The sequence below is a fragment of the Rhinatrema bivittatum genome, chromosome 1 (assembly GCF_901001135.1).
Source record: "Rhinatrema bivittatum chromosome 1, aRhiBiv1.1, whole genome shotgun sequence".
Lineage (NCBI taxonomy): Eukaryota > Metazoa > Chordata > Amphibia > Gymnophiona > Rhinatrematidae > Rhinatrema > Rhinatrema bivittatum.
The window spans coordinates 412,701,860-412,721,161 of record NC_042615.1 but is presented as its reverse complement, the minus strand read 5'-3'; the positions used below and the strand labels follow the sequence as shown (position 1 = coordinate 412,721,161).

At 40.8% G+C, this 19,302-nt stretch overlaps 1 protein-coding gene across 3 annotated transcripts in view; it reads right to left on the bottom strand.

The window, feature by feature from the left end:
* CLTA (clathrin light chain A) overlaps positions 1 to 19,302 on the bottom strand; it is a 128,850-nt gene that overhangs the window by 78,346 nt on the left and 31,202 nt on the right. For all 3 annotated transcript variants that reach the window (XM_029602616.1, XM_029602598.1, XM_029602607.1), the window contains exon 3: positions 16,824 to 16,941. In XM_029602616.1, the coding sequence (XP_029458476.1) occupies positions 16,824 to 16,941 (118 nt within the window). The remainder of the gene's footprint in view (positions 1 to 16,823; positions 16,942 to 19,302) is intronic.

The window sequence follows — 19,302 nt, the reverse complement described above, 5'->3', positions numbered from 1 at the left end:
AACGCTGAAAAATCTTGGTCACTACTGCAGGATCCAGGGACCATTCGTGTGGTTGGAATTGACGACAGTCTGTCCGCCACTACATTGTGAATGCCTGGCAGATAAGTGGCCTTGAGAAACATGGAGTTGTTCGAGGCCCAACCCCATATCTGAGCTGCCTCTTGACAAAGGAGGTATGAGCCTGTTCCTCCTTGCTTGTTGATGTACCACATTGCTACTGTGTTGTCTGTTTGTATCAGAACAGACTTGCTTGTAAGGCAGTCCTTGAAGGCATGTAGAGCATAGCGTATAGCTCGAAGTTCCAGGAAATTGATTTGGAACGTTGCTTCGAGCTTTATCCAAGTTTCTTGTGTTTGGAGAGTGTCTGTGAGCTCCCCAACCCAAGGTGGATGCATCTGTAGTTAGACTTATTTGTGGGACTGGTTGTTGAAAGGGTAGGCCCTTGCGCAAATTGTCCTTGTTCACCCACCGTAGTAGAGAAGAACGTAGCTGGTGGGTTACTTGAATTTGGGTATGCAGTGGTTGATGGCTTGTATCCATTGTGATTTTAAAGTCCATTGGGTTATTCTCATGGCTAGTCTTGCCATAGGAGTGACATGAACTGTGGAGGCCATGTGGCCTAGTAAGGTTAGAAACTGATGAGCTGTTGCTTGTTTCTTTGAGTGAATCGAGTTTGCCAGTAGGAATAGTGTTTCTGCTCGATCGTCTGGTAGAAAAGCCTTTGAGAGGATGGTGTTCAATTCTGCTCCGATGAATTGAAGCAGGTGAGATGGAGTAAGATGAGACTTTGGATAATTGATGAGAAATCCCATGGAGTGCAGTAGAGCAATTGTTCGGTTGAGAGACTGTAGTGCTCCTTGTTGAGATTGGCTTCTGATGAGCCAGTCGTCCAGATATGGGAAAACATGTACACCTTGTGTAAGTGTGCTGCTATTACTGCTAGACATTTGGTGAACACTCTGGGAGCAGATGCCAGTCCGAATGGCAGCACTCTGTATTGGAAATGTTGAAGGCCCACCATGAAGCGCAGATACTTGCGATGAGAAGGGAATATGGGTATAGGAGCGTAAGCATCTTGAAGATCCAGAGAACAGAGCCAATCTCCTGCTTGAAGAAGTGGGAGCATTGTGCCTAGGGAAGCCATCCTGAACTTTTCTTTCTTTAGAAATTTGTTTAGATTTCTGAGGTCGAGGATGGGACGTAGGCCTACGGTTTTCTTTGGAATGAGGAAATATCTGGAGTAGAATCCTCTGCCCTGCTGTGACCTGGGCACTGGTTGAATGGCCCTGGCTCTCAGGAGGGTGGATAATTCTATTTGTAATTGAATTATTTGAGAATTTTGTTGTGGGCAGGAAGTTGGTGGAAATTCTGGAGGAATTGAGGAAATTTAGTTTGTAGCCTCGAGACAATATGGAGAGTACCCATTAGTCTGTTATATTTGTCCAATTTGAGTGGAAATATAAAATTCTTCCTCCCACTGGTATGTCTTGTCTGGGGTTTAGAAGGAGGGCCTGTTCTCTGGGCTGTTGTTCAAAAACCCTTCGCTGGACCAGTCTGTGGAGGAGGTTGAGTGCGGGTTGTTCTGGGTTGTCTAGATTGTGAGCGTTGAGTAGGCCTAGAAGGCCTAGTTCTAGCAGGTTGATTGTAGTACCTTCTTGGTCTGTAGTATGGTCGCCTAGGGTCTCTTCGAGGAAGACGCCTAGAGGCCTGAGTTCTTGTGTCTTGTGGTAGTTGGGACAACTGTCTTAGGGTCTCTGTGTGATCCTTAAGTTGTTGGACAGCATCCTGTACTTTTTCCCCGAATAAATTGTCTCCAAGACATGGCAAATCTACAAGCTTTTCTTGTACCTCAGGCCTGAGGTCTGATGCTTTTAACCAAGCCCACCTTCGTGCTGTGATTCCTGCTGCTGCTGTTCTTGAGGCAGTGTCAAAATTGTCATAAGCAGCCCTTACCTCATGCTTTCCTGCTTCCAGACCTTTGGTAACTATGGGCTGTGCTGATTCTTGAAATTGAGCTGGTAGAGAATTTGTGAGTTCTTCCATTTGTTTCCAGAGATCCCTCTGATACTGTGTCATATACAAGTTGATAGGCAAAGATTCTGGAAGATAGAAGTGCACTTTGATAAATTTTTCTGCCAAGGGAGTCGAGAAAACGATGATCCTTCCCTGGAGGAGCTGAGGAGTGTGGACGTACACGCTTTGATTTTTTCTGGGCAGATCCCACTACCACAGACTGATGTGGTAGTTGTGTTTTTTGGAAACCTGGTGCTTGTTGCACTAGGTAGGTAGTGTCCACACGTTTGTTTACTGCTGGAACCGTGCATGGGTGTTCCCAAATACGGTGCTGCAGGTCTAAAAGCACATCATGATTGGGAATCGCCAGAACTTGTTTTGGTGGGTCCACAAACTGGAGGGCTTCTATAGTGTGTTGTCTAGAATCTTGTTCTGAGGATAGTTTGAAAGGGATTGTATCTGCCATGTCTTGCACAAAACTAGAAAAAGATAAATCCTCTGGTGGGGATCTTTTTCGTGATTCAGGAGGTGAGGGTTCTGACAAAGTCCTCAGAAGAGGTGTTTGACCCTTGATCATCCCAAGAATCATCATCATCCGGATCTTGATAGGGAGTTCTTGGGGTTGGTTTTGATTTTGAATGAATACCTGATGGTCCAGGTAATGGTTCATCGATAGAAAACGATGGAGGGATGTTATCCGTGGTTTTCTGTGGAACTGTCTCGATGACGTTATGATATTTCTGTAGAAGACGTTGGAAGAGTGCTAACTCCTGAGGGTCAATGTCCTCTGCCGCTGGTTGTATCGATGAAGTAATAGGTGGCATCGATGCAATCGTGGAAACTGGTCTTCTCGGCGTCGATACTGTCGACGGCAGTATCATCGATGTCATCGGTATCGATGGAGCAGACGGACTTTGAGCATATATGGAAGTCGATGCCGTAATAATTCTAGGCGTCAATATCGATTCCCGTGCTGTCGGAGTCAAGAGTGACCCCGGCATTGGTGTTACCACCAGCATCGATGCTGCAAGCATCGGCAGAGAAGTCTGTCCTGAAAGCTGGTCTTTCAAAGCCTGTGTAACCGCTTGTCGGATTAAATCGGACAATTCCGGCCGCACAACCAATGGAACCAGAGCGGTTGAGGGCGGTGGCGTAGGCTGAGGTACGAGTTCTTGCACAGTACCCTGTGGAGGATCTGGTGCAGGTAGTGGAATCGAGGTAGACCGAGGCGTTGAGAACTCCGATGTTTCTTGGTGCTTAGGCCGCTTTGCTGTCGAACCTTCCTGGGAAGCAGAGTCTGACAACGAGGGGCTTCGATGCCGGTGTCGATGTTTAGACTTAGTTTTTTCGGTGGATTTTGTCGACGTCGAGGACAACGAAGGGGACGAGTGATCCCCCGACGGTCCCGGGTGAGGTTTTTTAAGAATTATGCGCTTAGTCGCTCCCGCCAGAGATGACTTAGATGACTGCGACGGGGAAGGTATTAGTTGTAGGCTGAATAAATGTTCCATTTTTTCGAGCCTGGTCTTCAGACTTTTCGGTGTCATCTCCGCGCATTGTGGACAGTTACTTACGTCGTGTTTGTCACCCAGACATATTACACATTCAGTATGTGGGTCTGTGAGTGACATTTTTCTGGTACAAACAGGGCATTTTTTAAACCCTGTTGACATTTTGTCTTTTTTATTCGATCGACGGCCGTCGATACGACTTGAGGGGAAAATAAATTTCCAGTAATCAGAAAGTTTGAGACTGGGTTACTTACCGGCCGGTAAGAAAAAGAACCCGAGAGATTTTCTGAGAGAGAGAATATCAAATAATGACTTAAGTCAAATTGAAGGGTTGAGAAATACTCAACGGCTCTGGAACCGCGATGCTGGTAGCAGCGTGGAAAAACAAAGACTGAAGAGAGACACCTGTGGCAGAGAATATCATAGCATGCTGGGCATGCTCAGTGGCCTTACTGGGCCAGTCAAAAGTTTCTAGAAACTTTGACAGAAAGTTTTCCCACACTAGGGCTCCGCTAGTGACGTCACCCATATGTGAGGACTAGCATCCTGCTTGTCCTGGGATAAATTATGTTCAGAGTGCTGTAACATTTTTTGTGCTCTTTGAAGCATTCAGACTTTCTAGAATGGTGCTATACTGTTTTGGCTGTCTTGTTTAAATGTGTAATCATTTTTTCCTTGGCCTTTTTCGATTTTGTCTAGTTGCAAAATTGTTTTATTCAAACGTATATTCCTGCCTATCAGATATAAGATTTTTTTTTAATTATTTATTTATGCAATTTTATAATACAAAACAAAGATAACTTTGCTTACACTTCAGAAGGATGTTACAAAAAGGAAAATTATTAAACCTAAAATAAATAATTGGAAATAGCAAAAGAGGAGTTTAACATGAAAAACTATTAGCATTCATACTCTCCTGTATACCATATCTTCATTAATTAATAGGCGAGCTTTGACTTGTTGGGACAACTATTCTGGCATTTAAGAACTCCCTTAACTGTTCTGGATTATAAAACACATAAGTATTTCCAGAATACTTTATTACACACCTCACTGGATATCTCAATAGGAAATTAGCGCCTAGGGCTAAAACCTCCAGGTACATTATTAGGAAATTTTTTCGGCGTAACTGAGTTACTCTGTAAAGATCTGGGAAAATATGAATTAACCCACCCAAGTAAGGAATATTCATTGCTTTAAAATAATCTCATTATTAACGCTCTATCATATTCTGAAAATAGTGAAACAAACGAGACTGGTCTTTCTACTACTTCAAAGCCAGAGTTTTCCAGATATTCTGTTAAGTTCTCAAATCCTCCCATATCTTCTATGGGAGATATCTGTATCTGGCTTTGTCTTTGTCTCAGGAATATAATTTTTTTCAATGCTGGTATTTGATCTTCCAGAATCTTCAGGGTCTCTTTTAAATACCTTCTAAATGTTAAAGTAGGTATTTCACCAGTAACCTTTGGAAAATTCATTACTCTGATATTTAACTGTCTCAAGTAATTTTCCACCGACTCCAGTCTCTGCATTGAAATTGTCTGTTCTTTCCTACATTCAGCATTCAGTCCAGACAATTGTTTTAAATCATTTTCAACCTGAGTCATAGCTCCAGTTTGCTCTTCCTCTTAATTTGATATTATTCTCCAATATTGCAAATTTCTGTGAGTTTTCTTCTGTTACCTGGGTATGTTCATTAAATACCTTAGTCATCCTCATAATCAAGTCCCAGAGCGATTCCATTGTTATCACTGCCGGTCTGACTATCTCCAGGGAGCTCTTCAAGCCTCAAGTTACCTCCCTCTCTCCGGCTTCAGCTGTAATTCTCTTCGGTGTACTCTGGGGACTCTCCCCACTCCATACCCATGTCTCCGGAGATTGGGAGGAAGTTGAGGGCCAGAGGCAAAAACTCATTTTTTAAATATATCCAAAGCAGGAAGCCTGCGAGGGAGTCGATTGGACCATTTGATAATTGAGGGGTTAAAGAGGCATTTAGGGAAGATAAGGCCATCGCGGAAAGACTAAAAAAAATTCTTTGCTTTGGTGTTTATCCATCAGGATGTTGGGGCGATATCCATTCCGGAGACAGTTTTCAAGGGAGGCAATTCAGATGAACTGAACTAAATCACAGTGAACCTGGAAGATGTAGTAGATCAGATTGACAAACTGAAGAGTAAGAAATCACCTGGATCAGATAATATATACCAAAGGGTTCTGAAAGTAATAAAAAAAAAAAATGAAATTTTAGACCTATTACAAGTAATTCGTAACCTATCATTAATATCATCCATTATGCCTGAAGACTAGAAGGTAGTCAATGTAACCCTGATATTTAAAAAGAACTCCAAAAGTCAACTGGGAAACTATAGACTGGTGAGCCTGACTTCAGTGCCAGGAAAAATCGTGAAAACTGTTAAAGAATAAAATCACAGAACATATAGATAACATGGTTTAAGGGGACACAGCCAGCATGGATTTACCCAAGGGAAGACGTGCCTTACAAATCTGCTACATTTTTCTTTTTAAAGGGGTGAATAAGCATGTGGATAATGGTGAACCGGTAGATGCAGTATATTCGGATTTTCAGAAGGTGTTTGACAAAGTTCCTCATGACAGATTTCTAAGAAATCTAAAAAGTCATGGGATAAGAGGCTATGTCCTTTTGTGAATTGCAAACTGGTTAAAAGACAGGAAACAGTATGATTAAATAGTCTGTTTTCACAGTGGAAAAAGAAACAGTGGAGTGCCTCAGGGACCTGTACTTGGACCGATGTTTAAAATATTTATAAATGATCTAGAAAGGAGTAAAACGAGCAAGGTCCTCAAGTTTGCAGATGATAAAAGTATTCAGAGTAGTTAAATCACAAGCAGACTGTGATAATTGCAGGACCACCTTGCGAGACTGGAAGATTGGATGTCCATATGGCAAATGAAATATAATGTGGACAAGTGCAAAATGATGCATATAGAGAAAAAAAATAATCTATGCTATAGTTACACAATGTTAGGTTCCATAATAGGAGTTACCACCTAGGAAATATACCTGGACATTTTAGTGGATATTACATTGAAATCATCCCAGGATACTATGGTGGTCAAGAAAGCAAACTATGAGGCTGATACAGTATGGTGTGCTCAGCCGAGCGCATCTTTAGCCCCAGTTTGGCCGCGCGTTTGACGTGCTATTTTTACCCCTTATAAGGTAAGGGGTAATAGCTAGTCGAAAACACGCGGCCAACCCCCCGAAACTAATAGCGCCCACAACATGCAAATGCATATTGATGAGCCTATTAGTTATTCCCGCGCGATTCAGAAAGTAAAATATGCAGCCAAGCCGCACATTTTAATTTCTGCCGGCACCGGGAAAGTGTACAGAAAAGCGATATTAAGTCTGAGGCCCCAAAAGTAAAAAAAAAATTTTTTTAAATCAGCCCACGGGTTGGAAGACAGACGCTTAATTTAGCCGGCGTCCGTTTTCCAAACCCGTGGCTATCAGCGGGTTCGAGAACCAACACCGGTAAAATTGATGGTCGGTTGTCAAACCCGCTGACAGCCGCCACTTCTGTCAAAAAGGAGGCTCTAGGGACACACTAGTGTCCCTAGTGCCTCCTTTTACTGTGGGCCCTCATTTAAATACTTGACCGCGGGTTTTACTGTATCGGCCTGAATGTTAGGAATTATTAGGAAGGAAATGGCAAAACGGAGGATGACATAATGCATCTGTGTTGCTCCATAGTGAGACTGCACCTTGAATACTGTGTACAATTCTGGTTGCCGCATCTCAAAAAAAAAGATATAGTTGCACTAGAAAAAGTGCAGAGAAGGCAGACCAAAATTTAAAACATAGGGAACTGCTCCTCTATGAAGAAAAGCTGAAGAAGTTGGGGCTGTTCAGCTTGGAGAAGAAACAGCTAAGGGAGGATATGACAGAGGTCTACAAAATCATGAAAGAAGTTGAATGGGTAAGTGTGAATCTGTTATTTAAATCTTTCGAATAACACAAGGACAAGAAGGCACTCCATGAAGTTATCAAGTAGCACATATAAAACAAATCTGAGAACATTCTTTCATTCAATGCACAATTAAGCTCTGGAATTCATTGCCAGAGGATGTGATTAAGGCAATTAGTGTAGATGGGTTTATAAAAAGGATAAGTTCCTGGAGGAGAAGTCAATAAACTGCTATCAATCAATAGCTCTACTTGCTGCCAGCATTAGTAGCTTGGGATCTGTTTGTGTACTAGTTAGGTACTTGTGACTTGGATTGGCCACTGTTGGAATCAGGATACTGGGCTTGATAGTCCTTTGGTCTGACCCAGTATGGCCTATCTTATGTTCCTCTCTATGCTCCCACAGGATTGAAAAGGACAGAGTCCACAGCGGCTAATTCAATTGGTCCTCTGCGCAAGCAGAGGACAGCGGTACTTGACAAAATGGCTGATCTGGAGGATAGATCTCGAAGATCTAATATTCGTATCAGAGTGCCAGAGCAATCAGAAGAAAACGATCCAGATTTTTTTTTAAGTGCTGTTGAGGGAATCTATGGTCTCTGGCAATACTGTTCCCAAGCTGGAGCTCAACTATGCACATCATGTCCCAGGTCAAATTCACAGATCCGCTGACAGCCTTGCACTTTGAAAGCAAAGTTTCATAAGTACAGAGATAAGGAGCAAGCACTACATATAAAGAGGGACCTTTATTTTCAGTTTTTATTGTTCTTTAATTTTCCTAGGAATTTATCAGGGTTTATTATAAAAAAGGAGAAAATCAGCTGAAAAAATAATTCATTTTTCCAGGTAAATATCAGAGTTATATTTGGTGGACAGAAGCCAGAGACAATAAACATTAACAGATTCTCCCACCCAGCCATTCAGCAGCATCCCCATTTCTACTTAACCCGTGCCTAGCATGCCCCCTCTCTCTCCTCCCATACCACCGAGAATCTCCCTCTTCTCCCCCACACTCACCCCACTGCTCTGCAACACTGCACTTCTGCTTTTGTACAAAGCCAGGAAGTGCTTCTGATGAACATGGCTGATTTCAAATACATTCATGGCTTCTAGACTGTAGGCACTTTGGCTGCTTGGGAGGTGAGGTGGAGGGGGGAATGTCTCTTGTTTTCTGGGGAAATGGAATGGTGGGAAGACATTTATATTGTGGATCTGAGTTGATGGGACAGTTCTCCGGAGGACATTTATCTGGTCTTGTGATGTTTGATGGTGCAAGTACAGACATGGAATGTTAATGATATTAACCACACCATTAAATTTAAAAAGTAATGCAGACTTTAGCCAAAGTACATCTGGTCATTATCTTTTTGCAGAAGGCACATTTACCTTTGAAATATCAATATAAACTACAGATAAAGTGGATTGGGAAGGTGTATGGTGTGTCTTAGAGGGGTGGCAAATCAAGGGGGGTGGCTATATTTCATAAAAGAGTTGACTTTGTATAAAAAAAAAAGTTGGATTCTGGAAGGGAGATTTATATTATTGCAAGGACATTTCTATGGGGAGGAGGTAATTTTAGGTTTTTTCAAAGACCTCTTTGAGTTTTTAAGTGCTGAAAGAAAGGATTTCAATTTGGTACTGGATTACCTCTTGGATAGATCAGGACCTTCTCCACAACATATTAAGGAACAAGGTCTAACTATGTATGTTAGAGATAAAATGGGAAGTTTGAGTTTGGTAGACATATGCAGGAAATAGAACCAAGTGGTATGAGATTATTCTTTTTTCTCAGCAATCCATCACTCCTACTCCCGCAATGATAGGTGGTGGAGGATATCTGAAGGGTGGAGCAATGAGAGAGGGCTTTCTCTACAGCAGGACCTACCTTGTGGAATTCTATCCCACCAGAACTGAGACAGGAACCTTGCCTCCCCACTTTCAGAAAAAGACTTAAAACCTGGCTATTCTTGAAAGCCTTTCCAGACACCAACTGAACCCACTCTCAACTCAAGCAACTAAGAACTCCCGTCAGGGTAATCAACAACCTTTGACAACTCAATAATGTTCTCTTTTTTTTTTTTTTTTTAAATGAGGCAGGTTTTATTTACCTTGGTCATTCTTTTGTTATCTCAGTGTTAATCTCTCTTTTGCCTTCTCTTCATTCCAAGTTGCATTTTATCCCTGTTTTATTGTAACTGCTACCTTATTCTTCTATCACTTGTTAATGTTTTTAAGTTATTAAGTATTTATTCTGTTGTCACACCTTGTTATTTGTAAACCGGCATGATGCGACTCCCATCGCGAATGCCGGTATATAAGAAATTTAAATAAATAAAAAATAATAAATAAGATTTCAGATCATAGTAGGATACAGTTGTATTTTAAATGTAGATCCCTTATACCTCCTCATTTAAATTTTAAATGAGTGCGATGGAATCGTAAAGTAAATTAAGAGCACACGCATTATGAGAGGTGCAGAAAGCAGTCCACAGGGGACCTTTGATGTCAGTCACTTCCTTTCATAAGAGACAAAGAAGCTGCTAAAGATTAGTTGTAAAAAAAACAAACACTGCAGTATTAGAAAAACAATGTAAGGGAAGGGGTGGTCTCCCAGTGTACAAGGCATTATGTTGTGCTAGAAATCAGCTAAATACTTTATTGGGATATAAGATTGTTCAGCTTATGAAACATACCAATGGGTTTTAATTTGAGAAAGCCAAAATATCCTCTGGCTTATTACCTAAGCAGCTGAGAGGGAAGCAAGTGGTCAATCGAAATGAAGGAAATGAGGCGGCGAGATTATGGTCACTTCCCCCAAGGAGATTACGGAGCTGTTCAGAAGCTTTTATGAATGGCTGTAAAACTTAGTGTTTCAGATTCACAATCCTTAATATCCTTCACAATCTTCAATATGGAGTACCACAAGGATCCTCCCTCTCCTCAACCCTTTTTAACATTCATATGCTTCAGTTTTGCAGAATTCTATCCGGTTTCGGTCTAACTCATTTTATCTACGCTATGTTCAAATTCTAATTCCAATCGAAAAATCCATAGACCTAACTCAAACTCTGGGAGATTTATCAATCTGCCATTGAAAAAGTACTAGCCCAAATGAATCTCTCCCTTAATACAAAAAAACAGAAATACTATACATTTCACCTAAAATAAGCAAAGCAAAAAGAACTTGAAATGCAAGAAGCTGCCAAAAATTACCCCATCTCCCTGGAAGTAGGAGATTTCTCCCGTACTGTGGGAATGTAATTATAATGCCTGCGGTTGAGTAAGTTCACGTCTTACAAGTAAGCTAAAGTATAATTCCATTAAAGTGGTTGTGATAATATTTTGTCATTATAGAAGTATTCTTGTAAAAGAAAACTGAGAATAATCCCTCCTTGGGCTATGGTTGTTGCTGAACCTTAGGCCTTCGCCTCTTTCTCTGCCTCTGAAAAGAGTGGAAGAGCCTCCTTTGATAAATGGGCCATTTATATGCAAAGTATTGGTGCCGAGTGCAACGGGCTAGTCTCTCAGCATTGTAGATAGTGTCTGCAGCGCGACTGGATTTAGAATTAAGTTGCATTGTTTTGGGAGACTTCAATCTCCATATGGACATCCTCCCTCTTGCAAAGGATTTCTATCAACTATATCTGTCCTGGGATGGCAGCAATGGATGCGAGGAACTACACACCAGTTAGGTTACACTCTAGATCTAGTAATTCCTAATATTCTTAGTTACCACTAAGACAGCCTTGAGTGATCACAATTTCACCAAATTTTACATCATTGTACCTGCCTCCTCTACAGAGACAAGGGTATGTAGCCCTCCCAAGATTTAAGCGAGGTCCCATCAATACAGAAATTATGCACTAAATGTGTTCCCCATATTGCTACAATATGCAAGTCTAACTACAACTCAATCATCAATATTGCTGTGAAAATCTGGACAGAAATGCTCAATAAAGCAGTTGATCAAATAGCACCACTTAAGCCAATCATATCTAGGAGAAAATCAAGGACACTGGTTCTGCGAATTAAAAACTGCTGAAAGCTGAGTTACATAAGTCCGAGCACTTATGGCCAAAGAATAAACTTTATTCAAATCAGATCAAATACAATCAGGTCTTAAGTTTATACAGAGCTGGTTATAAATGCCAAAAAATCCATTTATTACAAATCAGTCCAAGCTACCAGATTTAACTCACGTGAACTCTTTTACACAGTTGTAAGATTGACTAGCAGTCTGCCAAATTCAGCCACGTCACATGGCCAGCCTTCCGACAAAACATATCCGGAAGCTTTTGCATTGTTTTTCTCCAAAAAAAGGTTGCCAACTTGTGTGTTCACTTTGTATCTTTTCCAATGCCTGGTGATTTGCATACCATCTTAAATGAATTTTTATGGGCACATTTTAATACTCTTTCTAGCAAAGAAGTGGTACAAGTTGTAAAACAATTGAATCAAACCAGCTTCCCACTGAATCCCTGTAGCATTTCAGCAAGGAGGATCCTTATAGATTTTAGTGGACCACTATCCAATTTGGTAAATGCTTCATTAATCAGTGAACTTCCGGACTCTTTAAAACAAGTTGTAGTATCAGCTCTCAAAAAAATAAATAAAACACATTGACACAACAGACATTTCCAACTAACGCCCAATCTCTTCCTTCTTATTTCTTGCAAAGGATATAGAAGCAGCGGATTTAAAGCAGCGTCAAACTTTCTTGGGTGAACATAATGTTTTACACCCATCCCAATTCAACTTCACACCAAAACCTAACACGAATACTTGATTAAGTCCAATATTGATGCCATTGTCAAATGACAATAGCTATATCCTAGTTTCATTAAACATCTCAGCTGCCTTTGACACCCCTAACTATGACATCCTTTGCTCTTGGCTGGTTTAAATAGGAATTGCTGATACAGTCTTAGACTGGTGTCAAAATTATCAAAATGCTCCCAGCAGGTGAGATGTGGCTCACAAGTATCCTTATAGCATCATTGAAGAACATAAGAAATTGCCATGCTGGGTCAGACCAAGGGTCCATCAAGCCCAGCATTCTGTTTCCAGGCCTGGAAATTACCCAAACACTAAGAAGATCCCATGTTACTGATGCAATTAATAGCAGTGGCTATTCCCTAAGTAAACTTGATTAATAGCAGTCAATGGACTTCTCCTCCAAGAACGTATCCAAATCTTTTTTGAACCCAGCTACACTAACTGCACTAACCACATCCTCTGGCAACAAATTCCAAAGCTTAATTGTGCATTGAGCGAAAAACAATTTTCTCCGATTAGTCTTAAATGTGCTACTTACTAACTTCATGGAATGCCCCCTCGCCCCTTTAACCCCTCGGTCATCTAATAGTCCAACCGACTCCCTCACAGGTTTTTCTTGCTTTGGATATATTTTAAAAAGTTTTTATTATGAGTTTTTGCCTCTATGGCCAACTTCATTTCAAATTCTTTCGTCGCCTGAAGTGCCAAAAAGCTCATCCTCGACCACCTTACTCAATTTGTGAATTTCTCTAGGACTAGGTCTAGGACTATACTATAGTCTCTAAGCTGATGACATACAATTCTTTTTTTCCTGCTGCAGCAGATGTTAAATCTTCTCTATTAAATTTTTATTTACATGGACTGCTATTAAAAACAGGCTGAGTTGCAACAGATCATCACTTAGTCTTTCTACAACAGATTTGTTTAAATAGATTTCTGAAGGTCACTTATCCTCAATCTTTTAAATTTGAAGGTTGCATTAGCCCTTTTGTGAAGGAGTCAGGAGCCTTGGGATAATTTTTTATCCCAGCTTCTTTTTCAAACCTCATATTATGAAAATAGTCCAGCAACTCTTTTGGAAACTAAGAGTTTTACCTCAATTGAAGCCCTATTCAGAAACAATTTTAGAACAGCTTTGCCACCTCTATCTAAAATCAGACTATTTCAATTCAATTTATCTTGAGTTCTCTCAATACATGATAAAGGCCTTGCAGGTCATGCAAAACTCAGCAGCCAGGGTACTTACTGGTTCCACAAGATTTGATCATCTCTCCCCAATTCTGTATTATCTACCAGTCACATAGAGGATACAATTTAAAGTTCTCACTATGGTTTTCAAAGCTAAATGTAATGACGCACATGCAAACAGTGCCATGTTCAAGTTCCACCATCCCTCCACATATTTAAGCTCAGCTAGCCAGTGCCTTCGACAGTCGTCACTTAGACTTGACAAATCCAAAGAGGCTCCTTTATGTAATAGGTCCAACTTGGTGGAAGCAGTTGCCACTGGTTCTCCATAAGGAAGTCTGTTTTAAGGCTTTCAAGGCAGCCTTCAATTAACCCACTGGGTAACCTGCAATATTAGCAGCTCTCATTAATTCCATCTCTTGTGCAACACCACACCCTCTGTTGCTTAGATTGCTTTTAAGACAGTTAAGTTTGTTTTAGCGATTGTTTTATTTCTATGTTTTTATGAATATTTAACTGTGCGCCACTTAGTACTATAGATAACTATTTTATCTCTTGCATTTGTATGCCATGTTAACGCCACTGTTTGCTGCACCTTGTAGCCCCAACAGGTTCTCTAGCATATATTGGATATCCACCAGGTGATTGTGGCCATCTTCCCAGAGCCTGCTTGCTTGAAGCCAAAAGATCCTTCTGTCCAAAGTTCTGTCTGCAGTGTTAGAGACCTCATATGTGGACCAGATTGGCTGCTTCCCACACTCAATGTTCTCAAAAGTACACCAGAGGCCTCATTTCTGAACACACTCATGCTGGTATAGCACCGTGAACAGCTGACAGGCTGCAATTCTTGCGCCAAGCATAAATACCTAGAAGACCTTCTTTCCAAAGGAATGCAAAGTTTTCTGATCTTTACCAAGAGGCGTGCCAAAATGCTCCCTCAAGCATTTTACATGTTTTAAAACTGGATTCCACCATCACCGAATGCAGCAGCAGCTGGACTACACCAAAACCAGGAGAAGCCTGAACTCTACTTCATCAATCTTGTGCACCACCAGTAGGCAAAATATTGTAAACCACTACATTCTCATCTGGTGGTCCTTCAGAAGACCAAGCACCAGATGCAAATTCCACTGGAAGCTGGATTAACTAACAGACTAAAACATCTGTTCAGCTTCTCCTTCTGCCTGAGGTTAATAGACAACATATCCACCATTTTTACTGGAGTTATTAAGGTCCTCAAAAGAGGAGGGATGCTTCGTGGAGGCAGAAGGACTGGAAGGCATTCCTGGAGATCTCTCATGGTCTGACCTCTGCAGTACACTCCTTCATTACCCAGGTGAAGAGAAGGGTGACCGAGAAGGGGATCTTTAATGGTCTGAAGGCAAGAGGACCAGCAGAACGTAGACTGATCTGACTTCACAACTTCCTCCTCCAAATCCCTAGATGGCAATAACTTTAGTGGAGGTGAACTAGCCCTGACATTGCATGAGCTCATACCCACTGGCAAAGCTCCTTGAGGGGACACAGGCACATCTCTGGGCTCCTCTGTATCCCATGTGAGAAAAGTTCTTCCATCCTGGATAAGAGGCTCCATCCTCCCTCTCTCATCTTCAGGAAATAAGGTAAAGAAATTCCTCACCATCTCAAACAGCTGGGTGGCCATCTGCAGAGGAGCCTTCTTTACAGGAACAGAAGAGGAACACATTCTCCTCAGATACCCAGATGTGTTCTTCCTCACTGGGCACCACAGTGGCAGGTGGCACTGAAGAGCTTGATGGTGTGGGCGCTGAGGCTTGGAAGACATGGTGCCAATATGCTCTGCAATAGTTGCACCAATGTGCTCTACTGGTTGGAGGTAGACCACATATCAGCACCAACACTACTCTTCATACCAAGGCTTTGCTCTCCATGGAGGATGGCTGTTTGCTATCAAGGCAGCGGTGAAAAACTCTAAATTGGCATATTCAAGCAAAAATCGCAAACACGAAAACTTAAGGGGGATTGGATATCAGTCCATGATGTAGCCCAGACAGAATAAAACCAGGGGACTTACAAGGCAAAGACAAAGGAAGGGAAATCCCATACTTGCTTTAAAAAAAAAAAAAAAAAATTAATACTAATAAATTAATCTTGCTTGAACTCTGAAATTCAGAGTTCTAGAGAGCATTCTGGTAATTTGGCTTTACCTCAGGCTCATTCCGGTAACGCTCCTATGAAGAAGGGAATGGAAGGAATTCAGGGAAGGTCAATGATTGATATACCTCAAATTACACCAAAGAAATTTACCTTGGAAGAAATAGGAACTATGATAATTTCCATGCAGAAATCTATAAATAGTCTGGCAACAACAGTTCAGGATGCTTTGAATAATAAGATTTTGCAAACGAAAGTTGAAAAAGTAGATGCTTCTGTTAATATGTTGGGAAAAAAAAAAGAGTGGATGAAATTGAAAAAGTTCAGTTAAATTTAATTAAATCAGAAAGGCTATACTCAGATAAATTAGAGCAATTGGAGAATCAAATTAGAAAATCTAACTTAAGGGTATTGAATTTTCCTAAGACTCATTTAATTTCTCCTAAGGAGTTATTTAAAAGTTATTTGTTTTGAAATATACAGAAACTGCTATTCCTGTTATATCCAGGATTTATTATATTTCTCAAACTCAGAAATCTGGATATAGTGTAGATCAAATGCAAGAAACATCTAAAGAGTGTTTTGAACCTTTCTGATTTTCTGGAAAAATCTTCTGAACTTGCTATTAAAACTCGGGCTATATTGATAGTTCATTTTGCATTTACTTCAGAGAGATTCTGTTCTTAGATTTTATTTTAAATATCAAAAATCAAAAGTTTCATGGCCAGTGTGTCAGTATATTTCCTGATATAGCCCAGGACACTCAGTTAAGGAGAAAGGAGTTCTTAACTATGAGGGAGAAAGTTACACTCGAGGGGCTAAATTCATTCTTAGGTTTCCATGCCGGTGTATTATAATTTTTCAAGATTCAAGGTATATATTCAATCAGCCTAATCAACTTCGATCATACCTTGAATCCTATCCCTAGATTCTTCATAGTTATAATAGCTAAGGGAGAAGTAGTTTGGGGGTAAATGACACAATTTGATTAATGATTTCAACTGTAAATTCTGCTCTAGAGATTGCTGCCATCCTAATTTCATGTTTTCCTAAAAAATTGTAATCCATAGATTGATACACAGAATGTAAAATTAATTTTGGATATGTTTTCCTTTGTTTTAAAACTTTGTTTACAAGATGTGTAATATCTTCTGAAATATTGAAATTCCAATAAAAATAAAATTGAAAAAAAAACAATCATGAAAAAAAAATTCTAAAAACAAACATTTGCTTTTATATTCTTCTCTTACCAAGCACTTCCAAGCGGTCCCTTTGCTCTTCCCTCCACTTTCGAATACTCTCCGGTTCAGACTGCAATCGATCTGCCTGTGAAATAGCTGCATAGCCATCTGTTGGACCATTGGTCTCCTAAAGAAAAATAGATCTTAGTTATCACTGCTAGGACACAATGAGACAAAGGTAGAAAACATATCAAAATAACAGAGCAGATAGAAGTGGTAGTGGCATGGCATTACATGCCAAGGATTCAATGGAATCAATTAAGATACAAATTCTATGGGAAAAACTAAAACCGGGAATCCTTATGGACAGAAATTCCATGCACAACATGTAGGAGTACAGAATTGGGCAAGCTACTAAGCATGGGAATCAGAAGAATAATGGGATATGTCAACTACCCCAATACTGACTGGGTGACTGCCTCATCACAGCATGACAAATGAGAAATTACTATTTACCTGACCATTTCCTTTTCTTTAGTAAAGATATGAATCCAGAATCAATGTGTTATGCACCTCTACCAGCAGATTGAAATGGAGCAAAGCTAACATCATGGTATATATATATATACCCCTGCATTGACATCAGCCGGCCAGTATTCTCTGCAAAAGTCAACTGTGGACAAACTAACAAAATTTGATTAACAGGATCATTTCAGCACTCAGCCAACAGGAAAACACTGAGCTTAGACAAAGTGCAACAACACTAGCCTAAGGACTGGCTTAACACCAGTAACCCCCGGACCATGTAGCCACGCAGGAAGACAATAGCACTATTGCTTGGCAGCCAAGAGTGGGGAAACTGGCTTAATCTTTCCTAAAGAAAAAGGAAAATTATCAGGTAAGTAGTAATTTCTCTACTTAGCATCTAGACCAGGGGTCAGGAACCTTTTTGGCTGAGAGAGCCATGAACGCCACATATTTTAAAATGTAATTCCATGACAGCCATACAATATGTTTAAAACTAAATACAAGTAAATGTGTGCATTTTATGTAAGATCACACTTTTAAAGTACAATAAGTCTCTGAAAATATTACACCAGGCCTTAAGATACCAATACATCTCCTATTAGGAAAACGGACCAAGTCAGGCTGCTATAGAGTCCTACACAGAAACTACACGCCAGCAGAAAACCTCACCTGAATCGGGTGCTGATCCTCACCTAACAGAATAAAGAGACCAAAACGCATAACTAGAAGCATGCAGAAAAAACTGAATTGGAAACTGCAACCAGCCAGAGTCTCTGTATGCAGTGTAACAGGAAAAAAGAAACATCACCCATCCTTATAAAACAAAATAAGAAATATAAAATCATCAGCAGTAAAACTGTACTAACAAAAAGAACATATTTCGAAACAGCTGATGAGTGGAATATCCAATAATTAAAAACTCATATAAAAAATTTCCAGATACCAACAAAATATTTCAAAATAGCAGACACAAAGACCCAGTAATGAAAAATAATGATACAAAAAATGTTTTGCTCTGCATACCTGGGAACGTTTGATATCCAGGTGTCCTGAGATTGTTCTGAATTAGCAGGAGGAGGGGTGGTTTGCTTGGAACTTTCTCCTCTCTCAGTCACATACCAGCGCGCTCTCTCTCTCACACTGGCTCTCAATTACACACCTATACCCACACACATGCTCTCAGTCACTCACATATACACATGCTTTTTCTCTTTCACTTATATAGGCTCTTAATTACACATTTACACACATGCTGTCTATCTTTTCACGCTTACACACACACACAGGCTTTCAATCACATAAATACATGCTGTCTTTTTCTCTCACACACAGACTCATTCACATGCTTACAAACATGTCCTCTCTTTCTCTCATTTACACACAGGCTCTCAATCACATACTCACATGCTCCATCACCTAAACCAGCTCTCAATCACACACAGACACACATGCTCTCTCTTACTTATACACACAGGCTCTTAATCATACATACACATGATCTCTCTCACACAAAGGATCTCAATCATACACACATACTCTTTCACACATACAGGTTCCCAATCGTAAACTTACATTCATGCTCTCTCTCTCACAGGCAGGCTCTCAATCACAGACATACTCTCTTTCACATACATGCAATCTCTCACTCACACACACAGGATCTCAAACACACATGCTTGCTTGCTCATTCACTCTCTCTCTCCCCCACCCCGGGAACTCGCGGCAGCAGCAGCCTCCTCCCAATGCTAACCTCCTTCATTTTCAGCCCTCGCGGAGGAGTCCCACCAGCCGCGGTTGAAGCTCTTCTTTATTTTCCTCCGAGCCGCGCTGCATAGTCTTCTTTTCGTCAGACCGACGCTGACCACACTAGTGTGGTCTCTTCTTCCCGCGCACGCACCCGATGCTCCCCACTTCCTCTTCCGGGCCGCGGGGGGGGGGGGGGGGGGCAGGAAGAAGAGAGCATGCCGGTGCCGCCGACTCCAGCTATTCTGCCGCGTTCCGCCCGGGCTGACAGCATTTT